Source organism: Rhodamnia argentea, chromosome 11, assembly GCF_020921035.1.
Source record: "Rhodamnia argentea isolate NSW1041297 chromosome 11, ASM2092103v1, whole genome shotgun sequence".
Classification (NCBI taxonomy): Eukaryota; Viridiplantae; Streptophyta; class Magnoliopsida; order Myrtales; family Myrtaceae; genus Rhodamnia; species Rhodamnia argentea.
In genome coordinates this window covers 19341638-19359819 of record NC_063160.1, presented here as the reverse complement: position 1 = coordinate 19359819, position 18182 = coordinate 19341638, and the positions used below count along the sequence as shown (strand labels likewise).

Sequence of the window (18182 nt, the reverse complement as noted above, 5' to 3'; positions counted from 1 at the left end):
AGGATAAACTTAGAATTTCCCTTTTTATTCCAACACAACTGACACGTTTCGATTTGTTATTGGACATGAGGTAAAAAAATATTTAAAAAAAATGCGCTCCACAGCAGCGATTGACATGGCTCTTTTTAATATTGAACATTTTTTTCTTATCTATAATATTTTATTATACCGAAATAAATTTTTTTATTTTTGCAAATTTTCTAATTAAGTCTCCCGAACAACAAATTCGACCAAAATTTAAACTGGCGTGATCGTCAACAATCGAAAGTATGATGTTGGTAAAACATATAGTTGCCTAGCTGGATATATGTGGAAAAATTTAGACATACTAGACAAGTTCGGATTATCGTTTGATGTCTACATTAGAAAAAAAATTATCCATGTCACCCACAATTTCACGTTACGGCATTGTCAGCTAAATTTTTATCAAATTCAGTGTCAAAGGAGCTTGATTAGAGAATTTATAAAAGTAAAAGACTTGACTAGACAAATTGAAAGTACATGGAATTAATTAGAAAATGCGTGAAATTGTAACTACAAAAGGCAAAATTTTGCCTTTTCTGGAAGGATAAAAATTGCCAATGTATTGTAATGCAATTTCATTTTATTGTTATCTTTAACAGTGTCCCCCATGATTGCATATTTTTACAATATCTCTCCCCCCCCTCCCCCTCTTTACAAGAAAAGCTATATTATTTCAACTAAAGTATACTTTAACAAGTACTCCAAAAACATTGGTTAAGAGGATCTGTTTAGAGAGAGAATGTATATGAGAAAGATATATAATGGAGTTTTTATTTTGAAAAACTATTCTTATTATGGTATCTTCCCCGATGTAAAGACAACGTTCGGAAAGCAAAAGTAATGATTCGTATAACGTTGGGAAAATTCCCCCCCCCCCACCAAAAAAAAGGTTTTAAACCCATTGTGGCCAAAATCTATTGACGATTTACCAATTTAGTCATTCCAATCAATTTTGGGTGAAAATCAATACGTGAATGTCGGCAGTGCTACATAAGACTCTTGACGCCGATGTGAACACTTTTTATGAAGTATTTATTTTATTTATTGTCATTTTGTTTCTTTCTTTTTCATTTTTTATCTTCTAATTCCAATGAAGGCTGCGAAGCCCTATCTAGCAACGAGGAGGGTTGGTCAGGCGACCCTCATCGAGCTTACAAAAAAAGTAGAAGAAAAAAAGTTAGAAAGGCTTCAAAATTTGTCCAAAGAAATTGCAGACATTGTCTATGTAAGCGCTAACAATGCTACGTAGAACAGCTTTATGGTCAAAATTGGTATGAATAACTAAATAAGCAAATTACAAAAGATTTTAGGATTTTTTTAATAATTTCCCCCTATAATGTATCTAAGAGTACTTCTTGACCAAATATGTTGAATTTCAAGGATAAAACAGATAAAAAGTAATTATGTTACCGTCTCAAATGATTCAGAGCTACATTCATCTATTTCTATAAGTTGAGAATTCTTTGGAATTCTTTCACCAACTGGATATCATTTTGAGAGAAGAAATAGTTTTCACTGTTGAAATGATTTTAGTCAAGGGTGTCAATGGTTATCAATTTTTCAAAATAACGAATTGAACTGAACCTTTATGGAATATGCTTGAACTGAATCAAAACTCCCCTTGAGCTAACCGAGCTATTCAGTTTCGTTCAATTTGGTTTGGTTCGATTTTAAGATTTTTATTTTTATTTTTCTTTTTTTTTCTTTTGTTTGAGATCTCTGCTTCTTTGTTGTGCGTATATTGGTTCGAGTTCTCCAATAAAGAATGTTAGTGATGGTTAAGATGAAAGCCAGCCTTTCCTTCATCAGCCACCACGAGCCCAACCTCGGCGCTTTGTTCTGCCATTGCCACCTGACCCGTCGGCATCGCATCTCTCCAGCTCGACCGTCTCCTCCGCCCAATGCCTCACTTCTAGGTCTGCCGCTAAGGGACTGGATTTGGTCAGAACTCATCCATGGCCGAAGTTGGTCTCTTCTTCCACCACTCAACAGAATATCCATGGATTGAAAGTGTGGGGTTTTGCTGTGTCACGAGATGCGACCGAGACAGAAAACAATCATGTAGAAGACGAGAGAGAAGCAGAGATGAAAGGGGGGAGAGAGAAAGCCGTCTACTGCTATGATGACAGACAATACGATGAAGAGGAGGAGAGAGAAAATGAGGAGAAAATTCGTTTGCTGCTCTGATGAGAGATAGCACCAAGAGGAAAAGGGGGAGAGAAGAAAGAGCAAAGCAGGAGAGAGAGAGAGAGAATTCAGCAGAAAAAGAAAGACAGAGAGAGCACGAAGATAGGAGAAGAGAGAGAATAAGAGAGCGCGCATAGAAGTGAACAAGGAGAGAGGAGAGAAAGCACGCGGGAAGGAAATAGACAAATTTAAATCCATCGAACCGAAAACTGAACTTCATTGAAAATACACGAAAATTTCAATTCGGTTCAGCTCAATTCAATTCAAGATTCGGTTCAATTTTCAGTTTAGTTCTGACACCCCAAGTTTTAGTAATAGTCCGAACATTTTTAGGTATATTTAACCAAAAAGATTATATGATAAATCAATCTGGAAACAAGAACACGTTAGTTAGAAAAATATGATAAAATAATGAAGATAAAAGTCTTCGCCTTCACGTTACCTCTTCTGTTTATGTTCTCCCTTGAAAAAAAAGAGCAATTTCAAATCTAGAAATCAACTAATGTGATGATTAGAACTGAATTCTGACCGGTTTAATTATATATTCATGTTCCCCACCTAGCCCTATAGAAGCAGGTACAAAATTGTAGTAAGCAACACCCAAATCGTTCCGCACCCTATTCTAAAGTACTCAATAAGCGATAACCTTAATTCCCTCGTAGGTGTATCTAACTATTTTTTGGGCCGAATGTCAAATGGGTCAGATGTGATCGATTAGGGAGAAATTACTTAAAAAAAGTCTTAAACCTTTCAATTTGACTAATTTAATCTTAAAATTTTTAATAATTTCCTAATCTAGTCCTACACCTTTCGATTGAGCCAATTTAGTCTTAAATTTGTTAATTTGGCTAATTTAGTGTTAAATATCTTAATTAATTTTTAATTTAGCTATAAACTTTCAATTGTACCAATTAGCCATAAACCTTTTGACGATTTATCAATTTAGTAATTTCGGTTAATTTTGGGTATAAATTGATAACATGATAGCCTAGTTAGCATCTACCGTCGTCCTATATGGCAAAACCAGTGATCCGGACAAATTTGTAATTTTTTTAAATTTTTTTCTGAATTTTCATATTTATTTACTTTTTTCCTTGTTTTAGTTTCTTTTTTTCCAACCCCGACCAGGTGAGGTTGCCAAACGACCCACGTTAGCTACAGGCGAGAGCCAACAATCCTCGCTTGATTTGTGAGAAGGCGTCATGATCCTCACCCGGATCCAAGTGAGGGCTCGAAGGCCCTCTCCCGTGGCCAGCAAGGGCCTGATCCCCTCGTTGGCCCAAAGTTGGAAAAATGAAAAAGAAAAATGAAAAGAGTAAAGAACAAAAAATTCAAAATTTTATGTATAAAAACTATCAACGTCAGCTCTAATCGTATTACGTAACATTGTCGACGCTAACTAGATTGTCATGTCAACAATTTTTAGTACTTAAAATTTGCGAAATTGTAACTGTGAGCTGATTTGACGAGGTGTCATTCAAAGGGGCGTCATTAAGGATGGTATCAATTTACTCTCAATGAAATGATAAAATATTAAAAAAGGTGAAAAAGAGTTTTGAATGAATTTTTTTTTTTTTTGGTCCAAGTTTGTAATGAATTTAAATGGCCGTAATAAATAATAATGTCGAAATCAGTCCTTTGCGCCGTTTCGAACTGTCAAATCGGGGCCCTCCAAAAAACAAAGTGTCAACCTGGAGAAAATATTGGGTACCCACGGGGTGCCACCTCATTTTTACTCACATCCATTCAGCGAAGGACACGTGTCTAATGGGCCCACAATTCAGATTTTTCAGCATACTCTTCCCAACTCACTTTCCTTTTTCCATAAACACCCCTCCCTCTTTCTTCTTCCCTTCTTCCTCACCCACGGGCCACGACCCCCCTCTCCCCTCTTTCTTCTTCCTTGGTCTTGCTCGCCCACGACCCTGCCGACGAGCTGGTCCTCATCCATGCCGAGTAAGACAAGCTTCACGGCGAGATGCTCAATCTCCAGCACGTCGCCGCTTTGCTCCCCCGCACCAACATCTCCGCGTCCGTGGACCAATCCATCGCCGGCTCGTCGCTGAGGCCAAGATCCTGGAGTGAAGCAAACACCAACTTCCATCGCCCGTATAAACCCAAAATTGAATCGCGGCGGAAATATGAACAAGGGCAGCAACAATCAAAGAAAAGATCTCTGAATTAGCACAGTTTCTTCTTTCATGAACCATTTAGAAGCAAATAAAAGAAAAAATTGCTGGCCTCTCTTTGTCTCTCTCTATCTCTAAGGTGTATATGCGACAATGATCTTAAAAGACACTATTTCCCAGTTCTTTTAGGGCTTCTTCTTCGCCCTCGCTTGGTGATTCGCAGGAGGCGACGGCGGAGGGGCAGCGTGGTTCGCCGACGAGAGAGCAGGGCGGGGTCGCAGGCGACGGCCTTTCTCTTTCTGAAAGAAAGAGAAAGGGGTGTTTATGGAAAAAGGAAAGTGAGTTGGGGAGAGTGTGCTGAAAAAATCTGAGTTGTGGGCCATGAGACACGTGTCCTTCACTGAATGGATGGGGGTAAAAATGCGCTGGCACCCCGTGGGTACCCAATATTTTCTCGTCAACCTGGGTGTCTGTTCTTTCCAGGTCGTACCACGTCGGTAGGTTTTCACGTGGTTCGACCAACCAATTCCTGCGCTGCTTGTAGTTTGGTAAAAGAGCACCTCTGGTATGTATCACTCGTCCCGTAAATTGGTGAATGGAAGGACGAGTCGAGGACAAGGGGGAGGGCCCGGGGTGAACGAGGGAGAGGATGAGAGGGTGAAAAGCATTATTGCAGAAGAAGCGGTGAAAAGGTACAAGAGGAGAGAAGGAGGGAGAGAGAAAGAGGGCAGGCAATAAATGATTTGCCTGTGCTCAACTACATTTGAAATTGAAAAATTCGACTACATTTCACCATCAAATATTACATGAAGTCAATTGACGCAAATGCTTTCGGTAAATGTCTTTGTATCCGCTCCTTTTGTATCGAGCTCATCAATGAAAATATAGGAGCCAGTGTTCAACATGCTTACTGTATTCTCCCGCCCTATCCTCTCCCTCTTCTCTGCCTCCACCCCGTGGTTAAACCACTGCGAGGAACCCTCACTTCTTGCACGCCTCCCCTATCTCCGCCACGAGCACTTTTGACGGCGGCGGAGTCAGCGACCGCACCATCGGCTTGAGTGGCTGCAAGCTCGGGCCTGTGCTCGACGTCTTGTATGAAGGCCGGATCGACCTCTCTCATTTTCTTTTTGTTGATAAAGATCGTGAATGTGATCTTGGGTCAATGTGAGTAAGACTGATCAGGAAAACATTTGATCTTATCTTTTTCTTGTGCCGTGGGCGACATTGAAGCTGTTATAGGGGGAGCACAATTATATTGGAAATGGTGGCGGCTGATGCACGATTGAACCTGGACGCTACTGAGTGGATGATTCGGAGGTAACTAAGGAGTGACAAGGATGGTGTCAGGAGATATAAAAAATTATGCGGAGAAAGGCAAAATGAGGACATAGAGTTCGTGATTCTTGGCGTAAGAGCTTGCATTGGTTTGGGCGGCGGCCAGCGGTCGCAGTGGGCAGTGGTGGTGGAGGAGCGGCGGGCTGCGCGCAACGGCGGCGGAGGCAGGTGGGGAGGTTCCAAAACAAATATAAAAAATAAAAAAAATATAAAGTAATATAATTAAGGCTTGTTTACAAGTGATGCTTGGGAAGCTAGAAGCCATGAGTATAATATGGGTTGAGTTAAAAATCCATATTTAAAAAGGCTTTATAAGTCTAAACACATATTTGACTCATTTTTAAAACTACTCAATCTATATGCGACCCAAGTGAATAAAAGTGGGTCAAAGACCCATATTGACACCTCTAAGATTGAATTAACATAATTACAATAGGTTTAAGACCTTTTTTTAGTAGTAAATTAAATATTTACTCAAGCTTTTAATCGCCAAATCAGGTCATATCTGAAGAGTGAGTAGTATACAACCTTTCTTTTAGTAGGATAACTTCTGCTTTTAGTATACAAGAAATCACCTTTATCGTCTTCGAAGGAGCAACACTCATCTTTATCAACTCTTCCTATCACACCTACCCTAACGCTGTAACTCCTCATCCCCCTTGCATAATTAGATTGCATATAGTTTGCCCGCCGAATCTTGCTCGGGATTCCCGATTTCTCAGCTTCACTCCTCGAATCGGTCCTCGAAACCAATTGAGACGAACTCATACTTTGCGCGTCATGATCATTCATGGAAGAGTAGACATAGAAATTTGTGGGCAATAGAGTCGGCACTTGAGCAACCGGACCCCCGACAATTGTTCCCCTGTAATCAATCCCAGTCGCGCGATCCATCAAGCTGTTCATATAGAGATTTCTAGCCTCGCTTAAAACCCTAATGAGTGCTCCTATTACGTGCTTGAACTTGCTTTGCTTAGACGTCGCCATTTTTGCTCACCCAAGGGCACGCTGAATATGGAAATTATAATTTGGAGAGGGAATAACCTGAGCATAAGATGAGGGAATTTTTGGTTCAAGCTATGAGAGGTTGAAGAGAGAATCCAATATGATGATGGTACAAATCAAAGTGTGTTGGGTTTTTTGATCTATATAGCCTCATGATGTTAACATGAATGCAGCTCAGATAAAACAGCAAGGAATAGGAACATTTGACGGGGCCTATGCATGACTATTTCACAATTTGCAACGTATAAAACGTCAAATGCGATTTCAAGAATGCTATTGATAGAAGAATATAAAGCTGGCAGAAACGAAAAGAACACGAGAGATCGCACAAAAATGCTTTGGAATAGCATCAATTTTTGTCCAACTATGTCATTTTTTTCCTCACAAACGTTCACGAACTTTCAATAGTACCAAATCCGACCCAGAAAATTTTCGTCGAATGATACCGTTAAAAGTACGATGTAATCATTACAGGCACACATTACCTACACGTCGCTTGTTAACGTGATTTAAGGCACCAAACCACACCTCCTCTCACGTGCAAACCGATTTGGAGCAGCACGTAGAAATTGACTAATGGAGAGTGGGCCAACATACGCGGAAAGAAATAACACCTGGCTCGATACCATGTTAGAAAGTCCAATCCAAAAATTTAAGCTTAATGGAGGGAGACTACATGAATATAAAGACCATACATGACCCATTCACAATCGATGTTGGACAACAACAACAACTCCAACAACAGCGAAGCACAGAGACCGCATCTGCAGTGTGGAAGACAAATTGAGGTGTGAGAGAGGGGAAAACAATCTATAATGAGGCCTCGTTGAATCCGAGAAATGGATAGAAGACTCCTTTGGATCGTTCCTCTCTACAGCTGCACAGTTGATACCACTACGGTGATTCCTGCGTAATATGCTGTGCTTCGATCCTTTGATGGTACTGACTTTGATGGGCTGTCACTCATTGATCTGATAATCAAGATCAAAGCCTGTGGGTATGGCCGATCTGGGGCAGCGTTTGGCAATGAAGAAAAGTTCCAAATCTTTGTATCATGACGATGAGGCTACAGAAGATGCGCCCAGAGAGATGGCCCTAATTTCCTTAATTTCCCCTCGGTTCAAGAAGATCAAGATGACGTCGTTTCAGTGCCATAAATCCATAGCGACCTAGAGATTGTGTGCATTTGGAATGGTACGTTGGACTTATAATCGGGACCGAAACCTAATGAGGGCTATATTTGATTACCGACCGAAAGTTTGTGATTTCTTTCAAGACAAAAAAAATGATATTTGCGCTAGAATTGAGACCCGATAAAGAAAAATATAGTTCTTTTTTAAGAGGACCACGTCTAATGTATACATTTTTCCTGGATTTTATAAATTTATGAAGGTCAATACTATAGAAAGAATTTTGTTATTATTATAGAGAACTATTTTGGCCTTTAACTCATTTTTTATTTATTTATTAAAGATCGTTAAGAAAGAATGGCTGAATTAGCATAAATGTAAAAGATATAAGACTAAATTGGCTAAAAAAAGAGAATTAAGACTAAATTGATATGATTACAATATGTTCATCACTTTTCTGGCAATTTTTCCCATAATGAGGTTTGACTGATGATTACTTGGATGTGAGTGGGCCACATAAATCAAATCTATACCAGCAACTATTGAATCAGAACTTCTTTCGCATTTCAAATGTGAATGCTCAGAATTGACTCAATCAAAGATCGCTTTCGAGAAATATGAAAAACACAACATTGCTTTCATTCCTTATCATTATTGCTGTAGGACACTTATTTTGCTCAAAGAGAATTGGAAAAGATGGCCTTGTGTGTATGATTAGACTTGGAAAGCTCCTCAAGAGCTAACTCGGTTACACCTTTTAAACATGACTATTTGCCCTCCAACATCGGGAGATAAAAAGAGCTATCTCGAACGACCGTCACTGTTTTGCTAATCATATTCCAACCCACAAGAAGGTAAAAATAGATAGTATAGCGCAATCCCAATTCGCAATTACAAAATCGCTCGAGCTTTAAACCGCCAAATCGTGTCATATATATCATCGACACATTGTATGCATGTTGAGCCATGCATATGTGTATGTTAGTAGGACACAAACTTTCTCTTAGGAGCATAACTTCTGCATTTGGGGTACAAGACATCCCCCTTATCCTCTTCAAAAGAACAAGAGTTATCTTCATCAATCCTTCCTATCAAACCGACCGCAACACTGTAACTCCTCATTCCCATTGCACAATTAGATTGCATAGCATTTGCTGGCCGAACCTTGCTCGTGATTCTCGATTTCTCGACTTCCCTCCGTGGATTGGTCCTAGAAACCGATTGAGATAAACTCATGCATTGTAATTCATGATCATTCACCGAAGAGTCGACGCTAAAACTTTTGGGCGACCGAGTCGACACTGGAGGGATTGGACCTCCGACAACAGGTCCACTGCAATCAACCCTAGTTGTGCAATCCATCAAACTATTCATGTAGAGACTCCTAACCTTGTTTAAAACTCTAATGGGTGCTCCTATCACGTGCTTGAACTTACTTTGCTTAGACGCCGCCATTTCTGCTCGCTCGCACTCAAGCATAGAGAAACTATAACTTAGAGACGGAGTGAGATTGGAGCACGAGATTAGGGTTTTATTGTTCAAGCTATGAGAGCGTAGCTTGAAGAGAAAGTTCAATATGAAGGCGTTTTGGGTCTTGGAGTATATGGCCTCACAAGGTTAATATCAACGTAGATTAGACATAACGGCAATGATTTCCATGACTAGTGGAATAGGAACGTTGACGTGGCGTGTCTATGACTTTTTCAAAAGTTTCAACATATGAAATGTCAAATGAGACTTCAAGAACGCTGTTCACAGAATAACGTAAAGCTGGCAAAATTGAAAAAAAAACACAAGAAAACAAACAGAACCAATCAGCGGTCTTATCCGAAATGTTTACTATTAATTTGGCGCAACAGAAAACCACGACTATTATATACGTGTTTTTTCTAATATGGTCAAAGGAGAATGTTTTTCTGGAAGTATGACAAGATTGTCGATTATTTCTGACTATAAATTCACACATCATCATCGCGTATTTTGCATAAAGCACTAATTAATTGAAATATCGTGGGGTTAGAAATAATGACAGATCTGTCGGACTGTCAGGCTAGCGCCTTCCATGTTGAAATATTATGAAGATGAAAACTATAGAGAGAGCTTTTCTATTATGGTAGGAAATTATTCCGGCCTTTAACTCCTTTGGAAGTTCCGTAACTTTTCAGGACGGCCGGTTGTCTAGGTTATAGACTTTACGTCCTTTTGCATTGGCTTTGACCAAGAGACCAATAGAATCTAAAAATTAAACTGACTAATTAATGATTAATTAGCAGCCACCCGCCAAAGAAAACTGGTGACGAAGTAGCGGAGCACACGCTCAATTGCAGGTTCGTGATACGTACTTTGGAATTTGGAAATAGAAAACTCTCGAGAAGCAAGAAATTCCGAATGATTTCAATCGCTCATAAGCTTAAGACATAGCTGCAGTAATAACAAGATTATTACTGTTCTTAATTGTGTGGCCCTTTTTCTTATTTTATTCTAGATGACGACGACAATGGCCATGATGATGGGGCAATCCCCAATCGAAGATCGCCTATTCGATGCAGAGCAATTTCATATAGTTCGTCGGAGCTGTACGTGTAATCGAATCCGCAATTAGAAGAGAGCAAATTGCTAAACTTGCCAATCTATAGTGAATAGTCGGTTGTTCATACATTGGGTATGAATATTCTGCCAATTATCAAGAGAAAAGTATTTTCAAGATGGCAAATCTTCTCTCTCAATACTTGCCTTATACACACCAAGAAAACCCTTGAATGCCATTGCGGAAGCTTCAAGCTCATCGGATTTAACGTGCCGACATTGTCATTTAGAAAGAAAGGGCTTACTATAATTCACATCGATTGACCACAACAAGATCAATGACCAGAATTTATCTGTGCAAGAATGAACAGAGCTTGACGGAAACATGTTACCAAATATTCTCTGAATTATCATCAAATACATGTTTGATTATTTTTGTGCAGTATGATCCAAGACACCATCGATCGAGTAGCATTTATAGCTACAACTCTCGAACGACAACCATAAAAAAAAAAAAAAAAACAAAAAAAAAAAAAAAAAAAAAAAAGAGAAGACCTGAACTAAACAATCACCAATTTGATACAATCCAAGAAGGTACATAAGTCGAAATGGACACGCCCTCAAACTCTTATTATTTACATCTTGATCTTCCCCAATTCAAACATCTTATAATCCACCAAAGTTTCTTTGCCTTTAGCATTTAATAGAGCCCAACGTTTCTCCGGCCAACAGCATGGCTTCTGCTCCTTGGATACGCCGAATCGGCCTTCAGATTCAACCTATCTTCCTCAAACTCATCAGCAGGGATGTTCTCATCAATCCTCCCTATCTTCCCCAACCCCACGCTTTGGCTCCTCCCCACGCCGTAAACATTATTGGTACCGCTACTGGAACCGTACCCGTTCCGCGACTCGAAACCGGTCATGTCCAAGCCTCTCCTCTTAGAAACGGCCCGCACGAGCTCCCGGAAGTCCTCGTCCTCGTCCCTCTCCTTGGATGAGTTCACGCTGAAGCTCTTGGGCAGCGTCGTGACCTGAGCAGCGGCAGGGCCGCCAACTCCGCCGTTCTGGCCCACCCTGCCGGCGAAGTCCTCCATGTTCCTCATGTAGAAGTTCTTCGCCTTGCTCATGATCCTCAGGGGCGCCGACATCAAGTGCTTGATCTTGCTTTGCTTGCTGGCCACTTTGGTGTTCCTCATGGCTTCTTCAAATTGCACAATTGTGAGCAATTGTTGGAAAGAGTGGTATGTAAACAAGAAACAAGGAGGAGGAGGAGGAGGAGGAGGAGGAACTTTTCTTTTTCTTCGGAACACGTTATGGGTGTGAGTTTCTCAAGAAAGATTTGATAAGTATATAAAGGGGTGGCTGGATGGGGTTTATAAATTAGGGTTTTGGCTTGTGGGGTTTCTTTCCTGGAATCAGGGTTAGCATGAGCGGTTTGAACACGAACAAGTTGAGAAGGAAGACGTCATTGAAAGTGTAATGTAATGCATGGAACGTGTGGACTTTTTCAAAACCGGCATTAAAATTAAGACCAAATTGATGACTTCCACGAATACGTGAAGAGGATGAGAGAGCGACGTCAGGAGGCCAAATTTGAACGGAAGAAATCAGAAACCAAGTGTAATAAGAGAGAGACAGAGAAAGCGATTCCTGCTTGACCCCTTTAATCATATGCTGCTTTGAAATGTTCTTAATCTCCAGGCATACTTTTGCGTATGCAGCGGAGGTTCAACAGTTGACCTCCTCTTGTGCTGTATATATAAACATTATGAAGCTGGCCAAATGAAATATACACGTATACGATGGATAGATACGACATAGTCAAACCATAGAAAATGGCGGCCAAGCTCGAGCTCGTCGTATCTGGCGCTTATTAGTAGGAATTGGATATATAGAATAACTTTTGGCATAAACAGACCGAATGACTTGACTCTTGCCTGCTTTCCTCGGTGGACATGGAAAAACCAACGATGGGGATACAGAAATTTTGATATATACAATGAAGTATGTCTTAGAGATGAGGGTTTTTGCCTTACTTATCTTTCGAATACCTAGACATATATATAAAATCCGATAAAAATAATCAAATGAACCACTATTTAATCTTCATATGCTTCCGCAGCTTTCCTCTTGATTGTACAAATTTTGAGATGCATATTGCAAACAAGGTCAATGAAACGGAGGTGGATCATTGGGTGGGCTCGGGCTGTGGCCCCGAGCGGAGCGTAACTCATTGCCAAAACCCATCATTGACAAGAAAGAAGAAGAATACATCATGTTTTGGACTGGATGGGGCTTGCTCAGGTCAATTAGACTGGACCTAGCCTTACAAGTAAAGTGTTTACACGAGCGAAAGCCGAATTCAAAAAGACACGACACCAAGTATTCCAAAGATTAGTTGCCAAACAATCCTTCATGTCGTTTATGTTTCAGCCCTGATCATTCGTTCTTCAAGTTGATCGGTGGAAATTCATGCTCGCGAATTGTATAAGACGTGTTTCGCCGGAATTGCCACGGCGACGAAGTACCTTTGACCGTAATTCTAGCTGTGAACAAGCTGCAATCTCAGCTTCGGCCTTCACCAGTCCAGCCTCTCCAATTTTCAAGAGTAACTTTAGGCTGATAATCTAATCCTTGTCCCAATTCTCGCAAAAAATAAGGATGTCTGAACTTTGAATTGAGGATGTTAGCTTTGACACTGGCAATCTCAAAGTCATCGTTTTATGTATTATTTGCCGTACACTCGACCCTTCGCTTTCCGAACGACATCATGTATCGATTGTTCCTCGGCTTTCATTGCGAGCTCGGTTTGCTAATGTAATCTCTGTTCAGGCTATCCTTCAAAACCCGATGGAAAGAAATCGATGAATCTTCGAACTTTTCCAGATTGTTCTCGTGGTCTGACCCAAAATTGCCAATTTAGACCTCCATATATTTAAGAATGGGCCAATCTTTTAAAAGACTCCCAACTTTAGCTTCAATCCCAACTCTGCTCCGCAATTTTTTTTTTCTTTTTTGCCTCATAAAAAATCCTTTGACTTTCCCTCTAGTCCTAAATTTACCCACGCGTCCAAAAATCGCCATCAATTTCTTCAAAATTACCAATATCGGGATGTTGTTATTGTTTTGTACGAAAGTAAGGGTGTTCATGAAGAAGTAGGTTCCGATAATGAACCTCTAATGGAAAAATTATCAAAAAAAGTCATAAACTTATTACCTTGTTGTCAATTCAGTCATAAATCTTTCAATTTGGCCAATCAAATCTCAAACAACCTTTTGACAATTTGTCAATATAGTATATCCGACAAAGTTTGATAAAAAAAAAATCGTTGACATGGGCGTTGACCGTTCTACGTGGCATGGTCGGTGCCGACATGGAAATTTTTTTTTTTTTTTCATTATTTTTATTTTTAATATTTTTTTAATTTTTTTATTGTTAAGCAGCGGGGGATTGCCTGCCATCGGCCGAGGCCTGCTGCCGGCTATTAGGCAAGGGCCTGCAGGCAAGGGTGACGGGCCCTCGCCCAGCTCTAAGCTAGTGCCGCTTATTTTCTGTCACCAACGGAAGAGATGAGAAGAACAAGAAAGGGCGACGTGTCTTTTTTTATGGATCTTTAGTGGGCTGTGGGCTTCGTGTATGGGCTTGTCTTCATGGGCTGAAAGTATCCAATTTTCTTATTTTCTGCAAAGCAAGGCCGGAAATGTGTATATTCTCTTCTTGTCTGTATTCTTCTTGTTCTATTTAAAAAAAAAGTTATAAAAATGCTTATGCAATTTGTCGACGAAAATACAGGTGTCATAATACAGCCTATTATGTCATTTTAATGCCATCCGACCAATCTGTATGGTTCATCATCAAAATGCAAACCTCGGGAGAGATTGGAAAGAGCGCTCGTGATGTCGGAGAATCTCTCCCTTCCTTATACATAAATAGTTACACACACGAAATATTGTAAAAAAAAAAAGTCATAGATCTTTTACACTTTTTTTTCCAATTCAATCCTAAACATTTTCAACTTTTGTCAATTTGGTCCTATTGGCCATAGATCGCTAAGACGGCTTCCATTCATCGAAATCGCAATTATATGAAATGTTTTGAGGTTAGATGGACGTATGTATATCCAAATAGAAAAGGAGATGATGATATCAAGAATTCCACAAATTATTAGTCAAACATCCTCAATGTTGCTTTCTGTTGTTAATACTCACGAGTTGTATGAGCTTGCATTACCTCAGCTTCGGCCTTCACCAGTCCAGCCTCCAAATTTGAGGGATTAACGTTTGGATAATTAGTCCAATCAAATCCGTGGGCCAGTCGTCGCATGAAATAAGGATGTCTGAATTGAGGATGTTAGCTCGACACCAGCAACCTCAAAGTCGTCGTTTTCGGATTATATCTTTGCTCACGCCATCCTTCAAAATCCGGTGGAAAAAAGCGATGGATCTTCACATTTGATTGACTTTTCCAAATTATTTGCATCGTACTTTTCCACCAAGTCGACGCTAAATACCGATACTTTCACACTCTAAAAAAGATTTAAAAAAAAAGGGAAAAAAGGAAACTCTCACTATAACAAAAGTCTCCAATATTGGATCTTAGAAAAAAAAAACTCTTCAATTTTGCCCCAAATTTTCTTTTTTTTTTTTGGTTGGCCTAACAAAATCTCCAACTTTCGCTTTAGTCCCAGATTTGCTCACGCGATTTTACCATAAGCAAGAGGTTGCTATTGTTATGTACAAAAGTGAGGGTATTCTCGAAGACCCGGGTTCTGATGATGAACCTCTAATTGACCTTAGTGTTGATAATTTCATATAAACTAATGGTGATTTTTGGGCCTGTAGACGGATATGAAACTAAATTAAAAGTTGGAGATTATTATATGACGAGAGAAAAATTCTCGGCACAAAATTGGAACTGAACCAAAAGCCGGAGATATTCTAGGAAATTAAGGCCATTGAAGGGGTGGCCATGAATTTGCATCCAAATAGTTCCTTCCATGCATTCCCGAGTCGCGTGGAGCTCAGTCCCAACTCAATGTGAATCTGCAAAATCCGCCATTCTCAGGTCTCGACCATGGGGACAAACTTGAGAGGATCACACCAGAAAAAATCTCTCTTCCTCATCCTTTGGCTTCGCCTCAAGACCAGATCATTCCCCTCCCTGGGCTTTCGAAAAAGAGGGCAGATCTATGTCGAGCAAAGTCATTTTGGAAATCGGCCGTCCAACCCCAACATCATCATCATCATCATCTTGTGATCTCCAAGCACTGTGGAAATTAATAAACGACCCATCATCATCCCACATGAACTTGTTTAATCTGACCAAGAAGAAGAATACTTAATGCCATTGAATTGAATTCACTCCACCGTCCGCATTACTTTGACTACAAAGCCCAGCTCTCCTTTCTCATTCCCCAGGAGCTCTCTCGTCACGTTACATCCCTCGGCTCATGAAAAAAAAAAAAAAAACCTATTTCCTACATGCGACGGAACGAGAAGATGGATGCTAAAGACCAGTTTCGTACGTAGGCACGGTGTTGTAGTTAGTGTTCAAAACAAACTTCTTTCGTTTCCTCTTCCTTCTGATGAATTTGTTTCCATTGAGTTTTTGCTTTGAACGATATACAGCAGATTGCTTTATGGGACGATATGTTTCGATGGAACCCTTTTCTCTGTACAATCCGAACTTTTGGAAAAACCACGTCTTTCTCAAGCCACAGACCGGAACGGTTCCATTCCTATGTCGCCCTAAAACCTAATCAGAAACCCAGAAACGGGTGGTACAACAGACTCGAAAAACGACGATAGCAATACGAAAACCAAAGAAAAGAGGCCAACTTCAAACGGAGCACGAACACATCATCTTCATCTCCATCTTCATCGTCTCCCTTTACCTGACAGATCTCTCTTCGATTTCTTTTATTGAGAGATTGGGCGAGGTCTAGAAGTGGCTGCGCTTGCCGGGGCGATCGGCGAGCTTGAGCGTCTTGTCGATGAGGTTGCGGGCCTTTCGGCTACGGATCTCCACCTTCACGCTCGAGCTCTTGTCCATCTTCACGTACGGCTTCTTCGTCTTCTTCAGCGCTCGCACCTTCGACTTTATCGTCTCCACCAAGCCCTCCAGATGGTTCGCCATCGCCAGGTTAATCGGCGTCCGATCTTCTTCTCGCTGCGCGATTCAGCTGGGTTGGGGGGAGTGCAATTTGCGGGTTGTGATCTCGGAGTCGTCACTCTCACCTCACAAATACGTGGGGCTCTCTCGAGTTTGCGTCTGGAGTGTGGCGTTCTTATAGCGAGCCAAACGTGTGAATGTCGACACGTATTTGGGTAAATATAACGATTTTGCCACTTGCCTCGCTTTGCATATCAAGAAAATTTGGTATAAGACTAACGGCCTGTTTTGTGTAAAACTAGGAGCATGCTTCTTTCCTTTCCTTTTCTTTTCTTTTCTTTTTTTTTTTTTTTGGGAGGGTGGGGGGTTGGTGGTTGAAAAACTAAGAGTATGTTTCATAACTCAATAAAGTGCCAAAAACTAAAAATTCAGCGCTTAATGAAATCGGCTAAGCTGATCGTTCCACCAAGTCAGACGGTGGGACGGTCAACTATTTACATTGTTTGCTGAAACCAGATCACTTGTTAATCCGATTTCACTTCACATTCTTTTTTTTTTTTATGTGTTTTTATTGCAAGCTAAAATTAGAAGACAAAAATATAAGATGGCCCACACAATCAAAGTTCTAATGAAACATATCCAATTGACAAGCATATCACGCGAATATGTGGTGCGTACATGTTAGACGTGAATTTTTAGCCGACAAACATATCACGTGAATATGTGATGCATTTGTGTCAGACGTGGACTTTTGGATGACAAGCATATCATGCGGATATGTGATGCATACATGTCAGACATAGACTTTTAGCCGACAAGCATATCATCCGAATATTTGGTACGTTCATGTCAGACGTGAACTTTTGATTTACAAGAATATCACGCGGATATGTGGTGCGTATATGTCGGACGTAGACTTTTGGCCGACAAACATGTCACGTAGATACGTGGTGCATTCATACAGATAGAATGTGAAGTAAAAACACATAAAAGTAAAAAAAAAAAAAAAAAAAGATTTGGCATTAAGACTTCATTTGTTTCGCAACAAAACAAAAATTTTGGAAAATACATTTTCTAAAAAACGATCGCTTGTATCGTTCGAACGAACGAGAGAAAATTATAAACGAGTTGAGGAACAAGACAAACGGATAGAGGGACAATAAATGTGGCGACAATTGCATGGAAGACTTTAGAATGGTAAGTGCACTCGACTAATTTGCTTGTAATGGTGATTGGAATTAATTAAAAAAAAAACACGAATAGTTTAAGGACACATCGCAATCGAAAAAATTATACTTTGTGCAATCATCATGTCAATTCCTTTTGCCATTTTCCGATTGCTGCGTTTAACTGGATAGGTAAACAAGCCAGACTTACATACTTAGTAGTAAGAGTAAATGGTGCAAATGATACGGGCAGTGAAAGAACAATTTCCTATCCCTTGAATATGAACGCCCCCACATCCTGGAAATTAGAGATTAAGAAGAGGCTTACGTTAATTGGTCAAAGTGTCTATGTGTGGTAGCAGTACCATTCAACTTGCAACCGAGAGTGAACGGCAGCAATGACACTGGTTTGAACATATCCAAAGTCGCTCTCGACGGAAAACGAGGGATGATGCTGACCAAACGACCTTATCTACACCCGCTCGGTTCATCAAAACCACCGTCGACCAACATCATGCGCCAATATGAATGACCCTTGGACCGCATAATGCTGCTGCTCTCAT

At 40.3% G+C, this 18182-nt stretch overlaps 2 protein-coding genes across 2 annotated transcripts; both read right to left on the bottom strand.

The window, feature by feature from the left end:
* Positions 1-10901: 10901 nt before the first annotated feature.
* Positions 10902-11676, bottom strand: LOC115735770. Its single transcript, XM_030667164.2, has one exon. It carries the CDS (start codon positions 11535-11537, stop codon positions 11040-11042), a length of 498 nt encoding a protein of 165 aa, XP_030523024.1. The 5' UTR covers positions 11538-11676; the 3' UTR covers positions 10902-11039.
* A 4245-nt stretch (positions 11677-15921) lies between these two features.
* On the bottom strand, positions 15922-16612 carry LOC115735637. Its single transcript, XM_030666995.2, has one exon. It carries the CDS (start codon positions 16475-16477, stop codon positions 16283-16285), a length of 195 nt encoding a protein of 64 aa, XP_030522855.1. The 5' UTR covers positions 16478-16612; the 3' UTR covers positions 15922-16282.
* Positions 16613-18182: the final 1570 nt, after the last annotated feature.